The sequence below is a fragment of the Nilaparvata lugens genome, chromosome 13, assembly GCF_014356525.2.
Source record: "Nilaparvata lugens isolate BPH chromosome 13, ASM1435652v1, whole genome shotgun sequence".
Lineage (NCBI taxonomy): Eukaryota > Metazoa > Arthropoda > Insecta > Hemiptera > Delphacidae > Nilaparvata > Nilaparvata lugens.
Window position 1 is genome coordinate 21,506,527 of NC_052516.1, and position 18,626 is coordinate 21,525,152.

The 18,626-nt window shown below is 34.1% G+C and overlaps 1 protein-coding gene across 1 annotated transcript in view; it reads left to right on the top strand.

Moving 5' to 3' along the window:
• LOC111046922 (pumilio homolog 2) overlaps positions 1–18,626 on the top strand; it is a 608,126-nt gene that overhangs the window by 163,325 nt on the left and 426,175 nt on the right. Inside the window, exon 7 of the mRNA XM_039440391.1 lies at positions 7,856–7,967. Coding sequence (XP_039296325.1) covers positions 7,856–7,967 — 112 coding nt within the window. The remainder of the gene's footprint in view (positions 1–7,855; positions 7,968–18,626) is intronic.

An 18,626-nucleotide genomic window follows, 5' to 3' on the forward strand; every position in this document is an offset into this window, starting at 1 on the left:
TGCTTTTCCTCCTCCTCCTCTATCTTCTCTTTCTCCATATAGTAATTCTTCTTCTTCTCCTCCACCTTCTTCATTCTCTTCTCTCCATTATCTTCTTCTAGTGTTTATATCCTCTTTCTTATATTTCTCCTCTCCCTCAATGTTCTTCTCCTCCTCCTTCTCTTTTATCTCTTCCTCTTTCTTTCTCCTTCTCCTTTATCTCTCTGAGAATGGACTTCACCGTTTCATGTGAAAACATTACAGTAGTACCTTAACTTTTGCATATTTCATCATTATTCTTGCTCAATATTATTGTAGAACTCATCAGTTTAATATGATTCACCATGTTATTTTACCGCTACCGGTATTTATTTATAACGCTAGAACGTAAGTTGAATTATGTTTTGTTAAACACATGAATAAAGGAATCTGAATCTGAATCTTTTCCTCTTTCCTACTCCTTCCTCTCCAATTCTCCTCATCCTCCAATTCTGTTCCACCTCATCCTGCTCTTTCCCCCTACTTTCCTCATCTTAGCTCCTCTTCCATTCATTCTCTCTCTCCTACTCCTCCTGGTACGATGTGATTCCCTTAGCAACCTCTGTCCTACCCTTGTGAGGCGAGGCACCCCATCATGGTGGTCCAATCAATTCCCCTAATAAATAGGGTGTTCTCCACACTGAAATTCACCTTACACTGTCAGCAGTCCCCACATATAACACCAATACTTCCCATACACACCAATGCTGACAGTTGAGGGGAGTGTAGATGTGTCGCCTGCCTGTGTCTATACTTGGGGCGGATATTAATAGGGTAGAAGTGGATTTCCTCTTTTGCCTCGTCTTCCATTTACTTCTCATCCTGTTTATTCCCCTTCTTCGTCCAAGGGAAGTACTTCTGTGTCTCTCTTCTTCGTCCTATCTTTCATTCTTCCCTTACTCCACATTTCCTTTTTGGTCACTTGTATTTTTCAAGTATATTTCTATCTTTTTCAACTCTCACTCTTTTTCTCTTCTACCATTAATCTCTTCCCTCATTGTAAGTCTTCACTCACTCTCTCTCACCCCTTCCTACCTCCCTCCCTCTCTCCACGTTGATGCTGAAGAAGAGGATATCCTTGATACCCTTTCTGAGAATTGAAATCTAAAGGTCCAAACTTCACCGTTTCATGTTAAAACATTACAGTAATACCTCAAGTCTATATATTTATTCTATATATTTTCCTATAGGATAGGATATAGGATATTATTCTATATCCTTTTCAGAGATTCAACAAATAAATATTTGTTGAAACACCACTGATTCATGTAGTTACATCACGATATTATATTATCGTTATTCAAATTGTATTCCATCTTTATTCTCAATTTTTTTTCATGCTTTGTAAAATTCGTTGAATAATTAGCAATACTGTCATTTAATGTAAATTAGTGTAAAAGCCAGCATTTTATATTGTAACATAGGCTACATAAGAAAAGAAATCTAATCTAATCTCATAGACCTGCTAGGTTTTTAATTAAAGGCAGCAAATCAAATCTTTCTCTCTCTGTTCTCGTGATTCAGATGATTTAATTTTTTTTTATGATACAGTAGTAGAGATTTCAAGCGACTAGTAGATAGGCATGAATAATCCACAGTGTTTGAAAGCAATGGAGTATCTGGTTTAGACGATAACTATTTGAGATTCCAATGTTTTATGAGTGTGGGAAACACAACACTGCATTTCATCTTTCAACTGCATTACTTTCAACTTGTACCATTGTTTAACTATGAAGTCAAGTAGAGCTCTGTAAATTCCTCACTCACAGGTAGAATTATTTTACTCATCATTTTTCAATTATGTTTACCAATAAATAATCCTTGTAATATCATAGAAATCTTTTAGGCCATAATTTGTGTGTTTTTGAAAATAAATGCTTCTCCAAACTTGAAATCTTCAAACACCAAATTATTGTAGTTTCTAAGATAACGTGTGTTACTTGCATCTTAATTAAAATACAATCAAACTAGTAACATTTCAACATCTTTGGATTACAGTAATCCTTGTTTCTAGTCCATTATGTTTTCTTGTCATATTGGCTTCTCCAAACTTCAGATTTCTTCAATCGCTAAATTACTACAGTTTTTGAGATAGTGTTTGTTACCTCAATCTTATTTCAAATCTAATTTAACCAGTAGCATTTCATTGTTTTTGGTTAACCAGTAATCCTTGTACCTAGTCTATTATGTTTTCTTGTCATATTTTTTTATGTTTTCATATTTGAATTGTAAATTGAGTGTGTAATTGAAGAATGTTAAGTGACACATAACCTAGCTACATTTGGACTGTTGTATGAATTAGAATTGGAACCGTTTTGGGCTTATAAGCCTGTGGTACTTTTCTGTAAGTTGTGTAATCATTAATGATTAAATAAATAAATAAATATTTGAATGCTTTTCCAAACTTCAGAAATCTTTATACGCCAATTTATCAATTATAGTTATTGAGATAGTGTTTGTTACTTTAATCTTATTTCAAATGCAAACAAACCAGTAACACCTCAACATTTTTGGATCACCAGTAATCTTTTTCCTAGTCTATTATTTATTTTATTTTTATGTATGTTTACAAAATCTAATATCTTTCCAAATTCCTTTAGATTTCTAAACACCGAATTATCTATCATAATTATCTACTCTTTATTACACCAATCCAATCAAAATTAATCCCAAATGGTTATCTCTATCCGAAATTCAATCAAGCCAATAATACTCAGAGGTGTTTGTAAACGTGGTCTCGACTAGGGCAGAGAGTATAGTCTAGACACCCCACAGTGTTTGCACGATTTGGCAACACCGCAGGTATCCCAACAAGGGTTGATTCGTCCTACCTACTTCACCCTTCACAATCATTCCAACAATCCAGTCTTCAATAGAACGCCAACCGTGTTGTAGTACGGAGTGTCCCGTTGTAAATATACCTGTACATTTCTTGTGTATAGTGTACATAACTGTATAGTATTTTTGTGGCGCTCAAATTGGTGTAGTATTAGAAGCTTGTAAGAATCCTCGTCCACTCACAACTGATATTGGAAATTTGCATTTACGTCGGTAAATTGTAGAAATTTTAGTTGAGTTGCCCTGTCTTTTCTGAATAATTTCATTCGAATTTCCAGTGTAAATAGAATCAGTGATATCAAAATTTGATTAACTTGCTCATTTTCGAGGTGAAATTTGTGGTTAATTCTGAATCTGATTTGTTTTGAAGTGAGGTATTTTGTGCAATATTAGTGGAAAATTAATCAGTTCGTGCAATAATGTTTTCTGGGCCCAGGGCTATGGTGAGTTATTGTTTTAATTGTTCTTCTTTTATTATGTATGGTTTTGTTTGGTTTGTTTCAATCTATGTCTATTTTATTCATAGTTAGAATGAATTAATATAGAATGTTTTACATTGAAGTTCAAATATAGATATACAAATATAGTTTCCTATAAGAGAATACTATCCTTGGGTAGTTGCATCTGAAATATGTTGAACTCACTTTTTAGATAGAATTTGTAACTGTTTAATTGTTGAAGACTGTAAAATAGACTCCACTATTGGAATGCATATAATGGAAATCAGCAGTTGAATTAAGAGACCTCCTCATACAGTGTAGTATTGTAAAACACTGTTTGTGATGTTTATTTACTTCAGTATTCATATTTTGATTCAATCTAATCGCAATATTTGGTAGAAAACTACAATTCCCGCTCAAGTCTGTTTCTTTTCAATTTCTCACAGACGAAATAATATTGTTTTGGTTTTCTCTGTCTTGAAAATTCTTGAGAATTTCAAGATTTTAAAGAGAATTCTGTATCTTCGAATAGAATTCTCCGATTTTTTTTTTTTTTTAATTGAGCTTGACCGACAACCCAGTATTTTATTAGTCTCGTTTTGTTACTGTCTAATACAGTGTGTTATAAAATATATAATACATATTTCATGTTTTACCGTCATCATTATGTCTTACCGTCATCAATGATATGGTAGGGCAAAACTTCAATTATAAACAAACTAGGGAGTAATGAATTAGCGTGCTATAGTACCAATTGTTGTCTTGATTAATGTTATCAAAGTAAGCAATGGATTACTGTTATCTAATTCTTTGTGGAGGCGAACCTCTAGTTTATCATAGTTTGATGACGATATTTAAATAATACATTGAATGTCGATTATACTCTGACGTCAGATATCTTATCAATAACTTATTCGATCTAGTTACTCCACCTGTACCTCTTTGTAATCAATAAATTTGTTGGTGATGGTCAGTAACAAATGTTCTTTAGTTTTGTTTCTTCATGAACTATATTCGTTTTTCTAGTCTCATGCTATTTATTCGTATTCATGCAATTCAATTATTCATTTTTTTGTATTCAACAAAAACATGATGAATCCAACTAATTTCAGAGTGGTTGTTGTATATAATGATACACTATAATTTCAATGTAGAATGTGACAATCCACTCTGAAATAAAGTAGCATAGTTTATTGTCGTTTCTAATTCCTTCCCAGTTGACTTGTTGAGTTTTACGGAAAATTAACCTTTTAGAACTATCTATAGCCCAAAACCCAAAACAGGTTACAATTGAACCGGTGCTAGGCTGGTTATTATGATTTCACTTTTATTATCACCGGATATGATATTTTCCTTTTATAATTGGTTTTGATATTTACAGTAGCAAGTCTATTCCAATTTTTCAATAATTAAAATCAATTTAGATTTACTCAAATTTTTACATTGTATATTTCAATATTTCAATAACTTTAATTTCAATAACTTTTTGAAAACTAATCAACCAGTTGACTTTGCCATAGAGAAAATATTGTATATTCTTAATTGTTTCTCCACAGGAATAATTCATTATTTATTTTCAAGTATATTTAAAAACATATTAATCTTGAAATGATCTCTGAATGATTCATGTCCAGGATCATAAATCATCCAGTTGACTTTGCCAAAGAGAAAATATTTTATATTCTTAATTATTGTTTGTCCACAAGAATAATTCGTTATATCTTTCCAAGTATTGAAAACACATTAATCACGAAATGATCTCTGAATGATTTATGTCCAGGATCATAACCTAGTATCTTTCCAGTATCCCCCACAACTTAGATCCTAAAATAAATGAGGATCGTATCAAACGTTCAGCATTCCTTATAAGTATTACATCAACGCTCCCCATCTAAACAATGCTGCCATTGTTAAGTGAAAATCTCATTACAATAAGATTCACTATGAAATGTCATCATTAGTTGAATGGTTAGCATTGATATTTTTAATAAGGAATACACTGGCAGTGTGAAGTGAATATCATTCTATAGTGAGGTCCACGTTATAGTGGCAGTGGAGAAAGATAGGAGAACAACGTTGCCGATCCTCAGTCTTAACAATGCCTTCTACAGACGGTAGCTTATACAGGTTTATTGATGTAATATTAACTGTTCATTCTCGTTTAAAATAGTCTATATATTTAAAAATGAATGTCTGTTTGTTTGTTCCCTATAGACTCGAAAACTATTTGACAGAACGACATGACATTTTGGGAATATGTTGTGAGAATATTGGGGATGGTTTCTGACCAGAAATTTTAATAGGGGAGCTAATAATAATTATATATCAATCTATTTTACAGACCCATGTTTTCGAAATTGTCGGCTGAGCGGCTAACGTAGATCGGGAAGATTATCATGATTCAAGATCATATTGTGATTATGATTTAGCATCTAAACTTACCAGCTGTAGTAAACACGTCACGTTGTGATAAAATTGTTTACTGGTATCAAAACGGTAGTTTTAAGCACATAAGAAGTCCGTATTGAGATGTAAATGAAAATATGTCAGATAAATTCCATGATTCACCAATTAAAGTCCAGTGTGACACGAGATACATTGACTTTTTGGCGGTACGAAGTTCGCCGAGTAAGCTAGTCAATTATATTTTATTAAGCAATAATTTATATTTTTCAATAATTTAATAATGAATTTTCATAATTCAGATGAAATATTTTGTTTTCTACATTGTTTAAAGTCGATCTGGCAACAGAGCAAAGCGAGAAAGAGATAGCGCTACCCGCTTTGTTGAATGATAGACAAGGATAGCAATAGCATTGCTAATCAAACACTGTCATAACGTCGACCTCTCTATAGATGAAAACGTTCTATCTTTCCAGATCATTGTGTCTACCATAATGGTAAAAAGATAATTCTTTGTATTTGATGTTATCACACTGGATCCGTTTGTCATTTCATAGCCGTCTATTGTGAGGTCCACTTAAATCTGTCATCATTGGTTAAATGGGAAGCTTTGTTGGTATTGATAGGAAATGCTGACTGTTAAAAGTGAATCTCACTGTAGAATGTACGTGTTTTGAACTGTCATAATTGTTTGAATTTGAAGCTGTGTTGTTGCTTATTTGGAATGCTGACAGTTTGAAGGGAAACTGACTGTAGCTTTAGTAACAAAATAGCAATTTCTTGTGTTGCTCTGCTCCCATAAGACGATAACAGCCGTCCATAAGCCGTTACGCCTGCCTGTGATCACGTCCTCTGCCAGTAGACACGTAAGCGTCATAAATGCCATAAAAACGCCCATAAACCACCAGCGATATACTGAACGGTCGCACACTAGAGCACCTGGTCTAGTGTTTCATAGTAAAGTTACTATAATGTCACTGTAAATGTGTATTTTACAATAGTTACTGTTGGAAGCCATATTATTATTCACTTGGGTTCAACTGGGGTGCTATCTATATTCGATATTTAAAAGTAGGAACGACGGAGTTTCCAAGTTACATATTTACACAGTCTTCCATTGCAGATAGCATGATTTCAATTTCAATTTATCTATTTCAAAATACAATTTCAATAAAAACATAATACATATTATTTTTAATCCAAGCCATCCCAATATATGTAATATATTATCATGCATTGTTGTTTCTTTTTAATGATAATCAATTATTTAATTAGTATAGAAATTACTACTACCCTTTTCAAACTTTTTCACATATAAACTTTTTTATGTTTATGTGTATGAAAAAGGTACTAGTAATTCCTATTCTAATCAAACAATTGAATTAGCCTTATGAAAATAATTTATTGAAAAATAAGATGAATTATATTCTATTCGTCAAGTAGAGGCTACATGCATTTTTCTATGATTTAATAATAATTTTCATAACTCAGGTAAAATATTTTGATAGTTCATTATAATTACTTCTACATACGCCACAAAAGAATTGACAACTGTGAATATATAGAAAATAGTGCTATTTGCTTTTTCCAAAGTCAGACAAGGATCACAAACCAATGTTAATCAGGTGCTGACTTAATAACGTGATACCATTGTAGAAAAGAGGATTCTTCTCTTAATCTCCTCATATATTCAGACTCATAAATAAAAAATTTGTAGACTGGATGAATTTTCATTTATGTTTTTCATTATTATTCACAAAGTATTCGTTTATAATAGTATGAAAATATATAAACTTCTATTCCATGATATCATACTCATTTCCACCTGTATAGTGTCGCCGCTTTGTCTTGAAATGAGACATAAAATAAGCACTGATATCCAGTGATTGTCTGTTGCAAAACAGTGATTGTGTGAGGGTTGCAAACTTGTCCGGCAAACAGGTGATACTGGGTTCGATTCACGCACTGGCTAATAATTTATGGAAGGTAGTTTCCTTCGAAATTCCCTAAGGATGTTCTCCCTGTTGTCAATAGCATGGCTGGAGTCCTCAGAGTGGTTAATAGCAGTTGATTTTTATTTTATTTGAATAATTACATTGAATTCTTTTGTCATTTATTGTTGACTATATTTATTAATTTGTGTTTGTGTTTTACAGATTGCGCCCTCAGCCAAGAAGCTGTGGGGTGTCGAAGAACCAAAAGATGAACCGAAAGGCATTCTGGGAAATCTCGATCACCAGATGTGGAGAGACTCAACATGGAGCACATGTAAGTACCACTTTAATTTCTAAAATGTGGGTTTGGAACCCACCTTGGTACTGTTTGTCCACTCATCTTTCATTTTTCCAATATCCACACGCACAAGCCTAGAGCTTATGTGGGCATCAACGTATAAATGAAGAGGAAAAGACATGTAACTAACACTTTCATTTCTAAAATTTGGGTTCGGAACCCACCTGGAGCTGCTGGTGCACTCATCTCTCATAATCACCCTCGTTACCCAGGCAAAAGTCTAGAGCTTATTTGGATATCAACCTGTAAGCAAAGATAATAAGAATAGGATTACTACAAAAATAAGCTTGCGAGTGTTGAAAATAATAATGCATTTATTCAAATGGGTCAAAACATACCGCTCCACTAAGTTTTTGACCCTTACCAGGAATCGTATACCAGAGATTGACAATAATGTAACAACAGAAACTAGTATCTCGTTATTTTTATCCCTCTCACTCATTATCCACGCACAAGCATGAGCTTATGTGGGCATCACCCTCAGTATTAATTATATTATTATTATTATTTGTGGTGGAACAAGTATTTTATTCAAGTATTTTTATCCATCTCCAATCTGGTTATTTTTCACGGAGAATTTGATTATTAAGGTTTTGAAAATTTTAATCGAGTAGAGTTTAGGTAGAACATTAAAATGGAACAATTGAACACCTCACAAAAAAGCTGTCTGTTGAGAACGAACCCCTGACACTGCAGAATGTTCTACGTACAATAATGTTATTAAATGACTAAATAAACATTGAATCTGTGACAATCATTTCATGATTATGTGTTTTATCACTTTGAATATTGAATGAAAAAGACTAAGAAATTGTCAAAAACCAAAGATTTAAATCTGTGGTTTTTAACAATTTTTTAGTCTTTTTCATTCAATATGAATAATTACCACAATATCATCTTCTCAACTACACAAAAAGTGTTTTATCACTGTTGAATTAAATCAAATTTAATACTCTTGAAAAATTGAAAAATACCGTTGTCATTTTTGCTGATTTACTCGTAAAACTGCCAGTGCATTCGCCACAAAAATGAACGTTTTCCTCCGTGTGTCATTTTAGTTGAAGTGCTTGTTCCTTTTGAAGTTGAAACAAAGTAGTGAGGCAGTCACCCTGGTGAGTAGTGAGCCTTATCACCCCAGCCAAGATTGAAAACATCTTTACACAAGCCGTGAAAAGCTGCGCGAGATAGAATACCATCTTCACAAGAGTCACACAGTTTGCCTGTCAAAAGAGCCATATGAATTATTTATAACTCCACTTACGGTTTCAACACACTTTTCTCATATCTCGTCCTTCTCCTCAACTCTTCCTCCTCCTCCTTCTCGACTTCTCCATCGGCTTCCTCCTCCTCCTCCTCCTCCTCCTCTTCTTCTTCTTCTTCTTCTTCTTCTTCTCCTCCTCCTCCTCCTTCTCCTCCTCCTTCTCTTCTTCTTCTTCTTCTTCCTCCTCCTTTTCCTTCACCATTTCCTCCTGCTCTTCACTACCCATCATCTCATCCTTCTTCTACTACCTCTTGGTTTTATTTCTCTTCTTCTACTCCTCCTTTTTTGGTGTTTATCTTCTGCTTGCAGTTTGTCTTTTACTTTTTCTTAACGTCCTTCTTCCTTCATTTTTCTAGCTGTGCACCTTTTTCGCTCTCTTCATATATATTGTCACACTCTTGTTCCGGCCTTGTCAGATCTCTTAGTAGGGTTTGAAAGCGTAAGATTCTCCTTGAAGTCTTCAGCATTAAGCGGTTAAGCCCTGTTGAGAACTATATTATACTGTAAAAAAGATTTTTGTAAGAAGTCACCAAATTGTCTCCACTCTCCTATTTGTTAGGGCTCAAGGATTTTAACACGCGGTTGAGAGAGAGAGAGAGAGAGAGAGAGAAATATTGAAAATAGAGGATTTAGGAGGATGAGAGAAAAAGAGTGACAGAGGTACAGTAGTTGATCAGGTGGAAGGAATGTTGAGAAATAGAGAAGAATTACCGGGTGTTTAAAAAAGAATGACCCAATTTTGAACAGTTCTATTTATTTAAAAAATGGTGTACAGCAACCAATTTTACATCAAATCACTCACAGAAGTATCAAGTCTATGTTGATGTATTATAAGTGTCCTATTTGCCCTCCTTTTGAGGCTCGGACGACATCTAGACGGTAGCCAAATTCATCCCAGACTGTTCGCAAGATGTCTGTCTTCTCGGACTGTACCCACTGCATCAGTTATCCTGGTTTTTAGCTCCTCAATATCAAGTGCTAAGGGAGGAACAACGTTAAAATCCTTCCTTAGCACTTGATATTGAGGAGCTAAAAACCGGGATAACTGTTGCAGTAGCTACAGTCCGAGAATACATCTTGCGAACAGTCTGGGATGAATTTGGCTACCGTCTAGATGTCGTCCGAGCCTCAAAAGGAGCACACATAGAACACTAATGATACATCATCATAAACTTGATACCTCTGTGAATAATTTGATGTAAAATTGGTTTGTGTGCGCTATTTTTTGAAGTAAATATAACTGTTCAAAATTGGGTCATTTTTTTTAAACACCCGGTATTCTGGATTGAAATTGTTCAGCTTCTTCAGGGCAAGTCTGTGGAAATAGACAAATTGGTAGGTTGAGGAACAGGGAATGGAAAAATCAAGTGGAAGGGAAAGTGTATGAAACCATAAGGGTAAGGTTAATTTCCCATGAGAACTTCTGTGTAAAAATGTCATCTTCTATTTCTCCATATACATGTCACATGTTCTAACGTATTCTGTGGAAAGACACTCTAGAAATTTGAAAAAAAAATATAGCTCCAGATCTTTATTCGAATATTATTGAATTACTCCATTTATATGTGATATACTGGTTTATGTTATATTCCACGTGATATGAAATAATATGCTGTGGAGGCCTGAATTCAAAATGATATACTAGTTCTACGTAAAAGTGGATATCCACTCAGTTAATTATAGTTGGAAAATAATTGTGATAGCCATTTCCCATTGTTTTGAATTTATACTAAAACCTCATTGTAGATCTTGAAGGAACTTTAACCATTTTCCATTCTTTAAATTGATATTAAATCATTTAAAAAAATGACGTATTTGAAAACCTTGCATTCATATAGGAAGATCGTGAGAAAACACAGGTTAGATTACAATCCTTCAAAATATTAATGTCAACTTCGTAAATTACAATTCATTGACACTGTGATACGGTTACATATATTGATGGAAAATATACTCCACATGGATTGAAAGTGATATTCGAGGGTTTAGAGTCATAGTAGCGTATCTACAAAATTCCGTTTTTTAGCTTATCTGACCTATCTAAATAACTTTTCGTGGTCTATTTAGTGACACACACGCTTATCTCATTGCATTAGCCATTGGAAAGATAAGTGGATAACGTATCTACAATCGAGTGATGAAATAAATGACACAAAAGCATATGTTCTGTTACGCTTCTTTGACTTGAACAAAACTGAATGACACAAAAGCTTATCTTCAGTTACGCTGTAGTTAGTGACCTACATAATAGCTTATGTGTCAACTTACGCTAGTGTGACAGTAACTTTGAGCGCGAAAAAGCTCACAAAATCAATGCTAACATAACTTTCATAGCCCATAAGTCTTGATTTTAACATAACTTTTATAGCCCATAAGTCTTGATTTAACAAGATAATCAGACTAGCTTCTGTATTTCTTCCTGTTTGTGTTTTATTCTGATCAATGATCACGAAAAACAGAGGAGTTTTTTTTTGTGTGAGTTGGCAAAGAAATGCTTGAAGGAAGCTGATGATTGTAAGTTGGAAGAGAGTTTATTTATTTATTTATTCATTCAACTTCCAACGGTACAACACGAATTTCACATGGAAATAACATAGAAGAAGAGATACAAGCAAAGAATATATAGATAAATAATAATATACAACAATAAAGAAACATCTATGTGGATAGTTTGGAAGACAAAAATTAGAATACAGAATGAATCATAGTTAACATACAATATTACATATAAGTGAAAAGGCCCATGGAAGTTTACCACATAAACAAGGAAGGGAACACCAAAATCACACCATGCAGGTATCTCTTCATAGTTCTCCTGAGAAAGCCCAAGGACACCCCAAAAAAATCAACATCAGCTGCAGCATCCTCACAACCAGAGCGAAGTATTCTAGAAAGCCCACTATTATAGGCATAGGCTGTTGTGTGAGAGCATCTGCGGAAAATGGAACCTTGAGCACATTCCTCTTGGAACACAGATGTTAATACTAGCCAGAAGTTCAGGGCAGTCCAGATATCCATTGACAGTCTTGAAAAGAAGGACCAGGTCATAGTGTTCCCACCTCAGAACCAAAGGGAGGAGATGGACTGTCCCTTAATCTCCTCCACAGGAGCTTCAAAGTACTTGAAACCCATCCTGCAGCTCAGCATCCTCACGAAACGTCTCTCCACACTTTGCAGCAGGTTAATCTGGTACAGATGGAATGGTGCCCAGATAATAGAGCCATATTCCAACACTGGAAGAACAAGAGCCCTAAACAAAACCAAGACACTCTCGGGAGAACTGAAATCCCTGGTGAACCAGGGAAAATATAGAGCCAAGGAGAGATCTAGCCTCTCCAGTGATCACACTTATGTGATCCAGTGGGCTAAGAGACTGAGTCATAGTCACTCCAAGGTCCTTGAAACTGCATACTCTTTTCAAAGGAATGCCTCTCAAGGAGTATTGAGAATCAAGTATACTTCTTCTATGCTTGAAATACATTACAACACACTTGGTTACATTCAGAGCCATACCATTATCAAGGCATCACAAATCAAGGTTGTTGAGAGAATTCTGCAGAGATTCATGTCCTAAGTCTTGCAATACCCTGTCGAATAACTTGACATCATCAGCATACATTAGAAACATGGATGATATGAAGCTTTTAATGTCGTTCATAAACAAATTGAAGAGGAGGGGGCCCAAATGGGATCCCTAAGGGACTCCAGAGGGAGCCAGGAAAGGAGATGACATATGACCCTCAGAGTTCTGAACATCAGAGCTCTGTCCCTCAGATGGCTGTTCAACCACTTGAGCATGACACATGCACCTCATAACTCTCCAGTTTGGCAACCAGGAGAGAGTGGTTAACTCTGTCAAAGGCCTTTGAGAGGTCTAAATAAAGACAATCGACCTGGCAGGCATCCTCAAAGGCACTCATCACATACTCCTGGAACAGGAGGTGGACACAACCCTGCTATTTAAAACAAATACCTGATTTTCACAAGTGTGATTTAGCTTCCATATTTTTGGAGTTTCAGAATATGAATTACCCAGTTGCAAATTTTGATGATAATCATTAGATCTGAGGAGCATTTCAGTAATTTCTGTAGGTATATGAGCTTGACCATCAAGAGTTCACACTCATGAGAAAGGTTCATGTCTCTTGTGGTTCCATTGAATTAGGAAGATTGATTGTAGCCAAGAAAACTGCTCATAGAAAGTATAAGGCAATTGGTAGTATTCAGCTCTATGAAGTTTTTTGCAATTTGAGGGATCAATGTCGTGTTTTGACAAGAAGGTGTTATACAATAACTATTTACTTGAATTAGAGGAATTGGTTTAGACAAATTCTAAATCTTTCTGGACTCATGTGGATGGTTTGAGAAAAGGCTCAGCCAGACCTACTTTTATGAGACTGGACACAAGAAGTGCTGCAACTCCTGTTGATAAGTAGTGTGAACTCTTTGCTGATTATTTTTCATCTATTTTTGTGCAGGACACGGTTAATGTCCCGACATTTGATTTTCGTTGAAACCAGTTAGTTCCATCCTGCTGCATTACTCCAATCAATATTCAACGCAGATTGGAAGCTCTGAATGTTGGCAGAGGAACTGGGCCTGATGAAATATCCCTTCCTGTAATTTGGTTTTTCTGTTCTGGCCATTCACCTAGCCATACTGGCTCTGCCTTGCTGGAGCTTGGTGTCTTCCTCAGAGATTTCAAAAACAGTTTCTTGGTACCTATATACGAATCTGGAGATCGAGGTGATGTAAGAAACTATAGACCTATTACAATACAGTCTGTAATTGCCATGGTCTATGAGAGCATTGTTATGGACCACCTGTATTTCCACCTGCATAAAATGATGAGCTTTGGTGATAAATAGCCTATCATATTCATTGAAGAGAGTGAATAATTTGAAGAGAATCATTGAGAGGGATTCCAATGTAATTTTAGTGTAATTGTTTCATAATATTATGTGATTTTCAGTCATTCTCAGAGTATTTCTATTGTATTTCAGTATTCACTTTTTCAGTCCTTTAAAGAAAATGACATTAAGAAATGATGAGTTTTGGTGATAAATATCTATAGGCTGTAGTCATTGAAGATAGTAACATTTTCGAGTTTGATTCAAGTGTTATATGAAGAGGCTGGAATTTTCGAATTTAGTTTTAATGTTATTGTTTCATATTTTGTTATCCTCAATCATTCTCAGAGCATTATAATTTCATTTCAGTACTTAAATTTCCAGTCTTTCAATAATGCCGTACCTACTTATTAGGCACCTGTGATGTGATTCTCTATACTTTTTATAATTATCATATATCTCTCATATTTTGTTATTGAATGTCAATAAACATCTATAAAATACATGGAACAATTTAATAAATTGTTACTATTCATAACTGATCACTCTCAGAATAGCTTATCTCCAAAAAATGATACATTTTTGGAAATTGATTACGGTCACAATAGCGTAACTAGAACAAGGTATTTCATTTTTAATTTTATTTAATTGAATTTTCAATAATTCATCGAAATGAATGCACTGGTAGAAGCACAAGATTCATACAATATTGATATGTGAATTCTAGGTTGTTGAAATTAATACAAACCTCAGAAATAGTGAGGGAGTGTGAACTCATAGTTGTTTTATGCTCTCCTGAAAAGTTGGGTTTTTGTAGATACGCTACTATGACTTTTAGCCCTCGTATTGTTCCACATACTTTCAAGTGAAGACTCCACTTGAGAAATTATATTATTAGATCATAGAGATGATAGTGTATTTCGATGATTAAATACTGTAGTTTGAGTGATGCCTCATACAAAAACAGAGAGGCTACAAGCATATAAATTATTAATCAATTCATTTATTCTATGATATACAATACACAATTCATTAGAATGATTGTTGAAGGACCAACAGGTACAACCCAAAACTTTTCCTTCCCACAATTTCAATTCATACACTAGTCAAAAAAGTTGGTTATGACTCATTCATTTATTAATGGCCTTCTTAAAAATGCTTTTTCTTCTGAGGGATGATAATCATCATTCTTCCGATAAGAAATCATTAAAATATCGAGGGAATTTCAATGGGAAATCATAATCTAAGATTATCTTTTTTTCAGAGATCTTTTATTCATCAATCTGCCTCCATTCTGTTCTATTTTCTCAAATCCAATAAATCCATCAAAACCATAAAGTGGTGTCATAGACCTTTTTGGTTTCCATAACTAGTTTTAGGAATTCCCATAGAGATTTGAAGTACTATACTCCCTTAAACAAACTTTTAAGTGAATTGTAAAACGATTCTTAATAGAGGATTACTTATTAATTGGTTTTCTCGTGAGGAGGTTCCTAAGTTTATACTCGGTTGAAAATACGCTATCACCAAGAAAAGTTTTCCCCAAGTTTTAAATCCCAAGTGAGAGGGCGAGTTCGGATAGTTTGAAAGTTTTCTCCCTCTTCCATGCACACTTTCTTTCTATCTTTCTCTCTCCTTCTAGATCTCGTATTTTCTTTTCTATGCTTCTCTATTTCTTTATGAACTAAGAAGGCGGTGGAAAAGAAATTGGAGAAAAACAAGGGAATTGTATTTCGGGACTGTATTTTGGAGAGAGCTGGTTTCATACAAAGATCTTTGTTGTCGGAGGGGTGGTGAAGTTATTGTAGTGAGATGTGAGGTTTATTTGAAACTCTCAGCATAAGTTGTATTGAAAGTGTTGGTGTTATTTTTATACGTGATACTGACAAATTGAAGTGAATTTGTTAAGGCGCCACTGAGAATAATGAGTGTTGGAAAAGTTTGTGATTTAATTTACCATCTTCTTCAGATTTTGCTCATTTACTAGAAAGCTGTGATTGTCTTTTTCAACTATTCTTTTATCTTTTTTACAAATTACACCGGTGTAATAACATTTGTAGATGAAATACTAAGAATGTGTTATTTGTGTTATCCTTGTGTTATTTTTCTTCCAAATTTGGGTGAATGAATTAGTCCAAAAATTTGTTTAGCTTCTGATTAGTCTTTATTTTTGTGAAAGTAACATCCGGCTTTGATTAACTGTTGATCATCCTTGATTTAATTATTAATTTATTTAAAACATTATTAATTGGAGTGAAATTATCGCCCGTGATGCAAATTTGATGTTAATTGATTCTCAAAGTATTTTAAACTTCAGATATTGTTGCTGGTGAGATGTATTTTTAAACATTTTCATTTCCATTAATATCAATTATTTCTTGAAGTTGGTTGATTTATTACTACAAGTATTCTTCGTTATTTCTCCAAAGTATAGAAATAAAAATAGAAAACGGCTATTCTTTTCTATTCTTGATCATTATAGTGAATTAATTCTTGGTAGAAATGAGATGCTATTTGTATTTTCCTACCAATTCCATCTTCTACAATAGTTGTGACTTCAATTGAATCTGTCAGTAGGATTAAAACAAAATATCTCAATCGTTCGAATATTCAGATTATCAACTATAGAAATAAATGCGAAATTGATATTGACTTGCAGCACAATAAGTTATTTTTTAGTTATTCTGTTCAAAGTTGATACCTTGAGACAGTCTTTATGCAACGTAGGTGAAATGTTGAGCTAGTATTTAGTTTTAAATATAATCAATCGTTATCTTATGATAGGCAGTGAGTGTAGAGTGAGAATGTAATTTTATACTCACTGATGATAGGTCGTGAGAAAATACTAGATAAGTCACAATAAATGCAATCCAAAACTTTTCTGATTGTTTTCCAAGCATTAACGTGATCCTAATGCAATCCTTATCTCAGTATTGCTTGACATAGGAATTTTCAACAACTTTGTTATGTCTATAGTTAGATATTATTTTCAACTTGAAGCATTATAGATTATATGATTGCTTCTTATTGAATCAATGCTGACTATGAATCTATGTACCGTGAGAACTGTGAAGTTGCCACTCTATTATCTCATTATCTGCTTTCTCGTAGCCTGGCAGACGCTGAATAAGTAGGGGAGAGTATCATTGACATTGCAAGTGTCTTTCACCTCTCCATCGCCATTCTCCACTTCAGCATGTTTCAAATGTTTGCAAATGGCGGCATTTCAACGTTGCCAACTGTTCTTGGCGCTAAAAATGTTTTGGCGCGAATTCAGTGAGTGATCTTCAGGATCCACTGTGATATTGCTCTGTAGTTGACTGGCATGATGCTATGTTGGAAGATTGGTCAGTTCCTATTGGTTTCATTCTGAAAAGTTTGATTGGAACGTTAGACAGTTGTAATTAAAAAAAACGTGAATAAATCTGAAACAAGTGTACAGAACTAGCAATGAATGTATATTGAGAATTACTGATGCCCAGTATTCCTGTATTCTCTAGAGCATATTATTATTAATAAATAATAGTGATCATATTGCAGTAGCATAATTATTATTCTTATCTCTTTTGTGCTATACTCTAGTATTCCTGGTGATTAATGTTGCAATGAACATCATTTACTTGATAGTATTTTCCCAACAGATTATATTCTTTTCCTGACGATATAATAGAAATAAAAATTAGCAGGGTACCATTATTTGAAATGATTTATAAATTTATTCCCTGTTAGCATCTAGATAGAAGCGATTTTGATGTTCCCATTCTAAGAATCAGGAAACTAGGCCTCAATTCTACATTAAGTATAGCCGTTCGTTAAGGTATAATCATTCCTGAGAGACTTTCACAACAAGATAGGATTCAGAAAGCAAGTAAAGAACTAGGGCTGGTGAAAATTTTTTTAGTAAAAGTTTCCAGAAAAATTAACTTTATGATACAATAATCAATACCATAGATTCACAACTGATATTGATTTATAATGGATTTGCAACGATATTTTATGCCATACATGACAGAAAAGTACAACATTTATAGCAATTCACAACGAAATTAACCATTTCCATTCTTTGAGGGATGATGAACATTTGCTGGAACAAACCATGGTTTACTTTTTCCACTCCCTAAGAAATAAACTAAGAATTGAATTCTTCATCTGATTTTGAAAGGCTTTGAAGAAATTATAAAGACAACAAATATTTGACCGAGCGAAGTGAGGTCTAAGATTCAAGTCGACGGTTTGGCATTTCTCTTAATGTTTAAATGTTTGAATTTTTATATGTTGCGCATTTACGGCGAAACTTGGTAATAACTTTTCATGAAATTTGACAGGTATGTTCATTTTTTAATTGCGCGTCGACGTATCTACAAGGTTTTTGGAAATTTTGGATTTCAAGGATAATATAAAAGGAACAAGGAGCCTCCTTCATACGCCAATTTTAGAGTAAAAATCAGACTATAGAATTACTCATCATAAATCAGCTGACTGATCTCACAGTGATTTCACAGATGTGTGGAGAAGCCAGTCTAT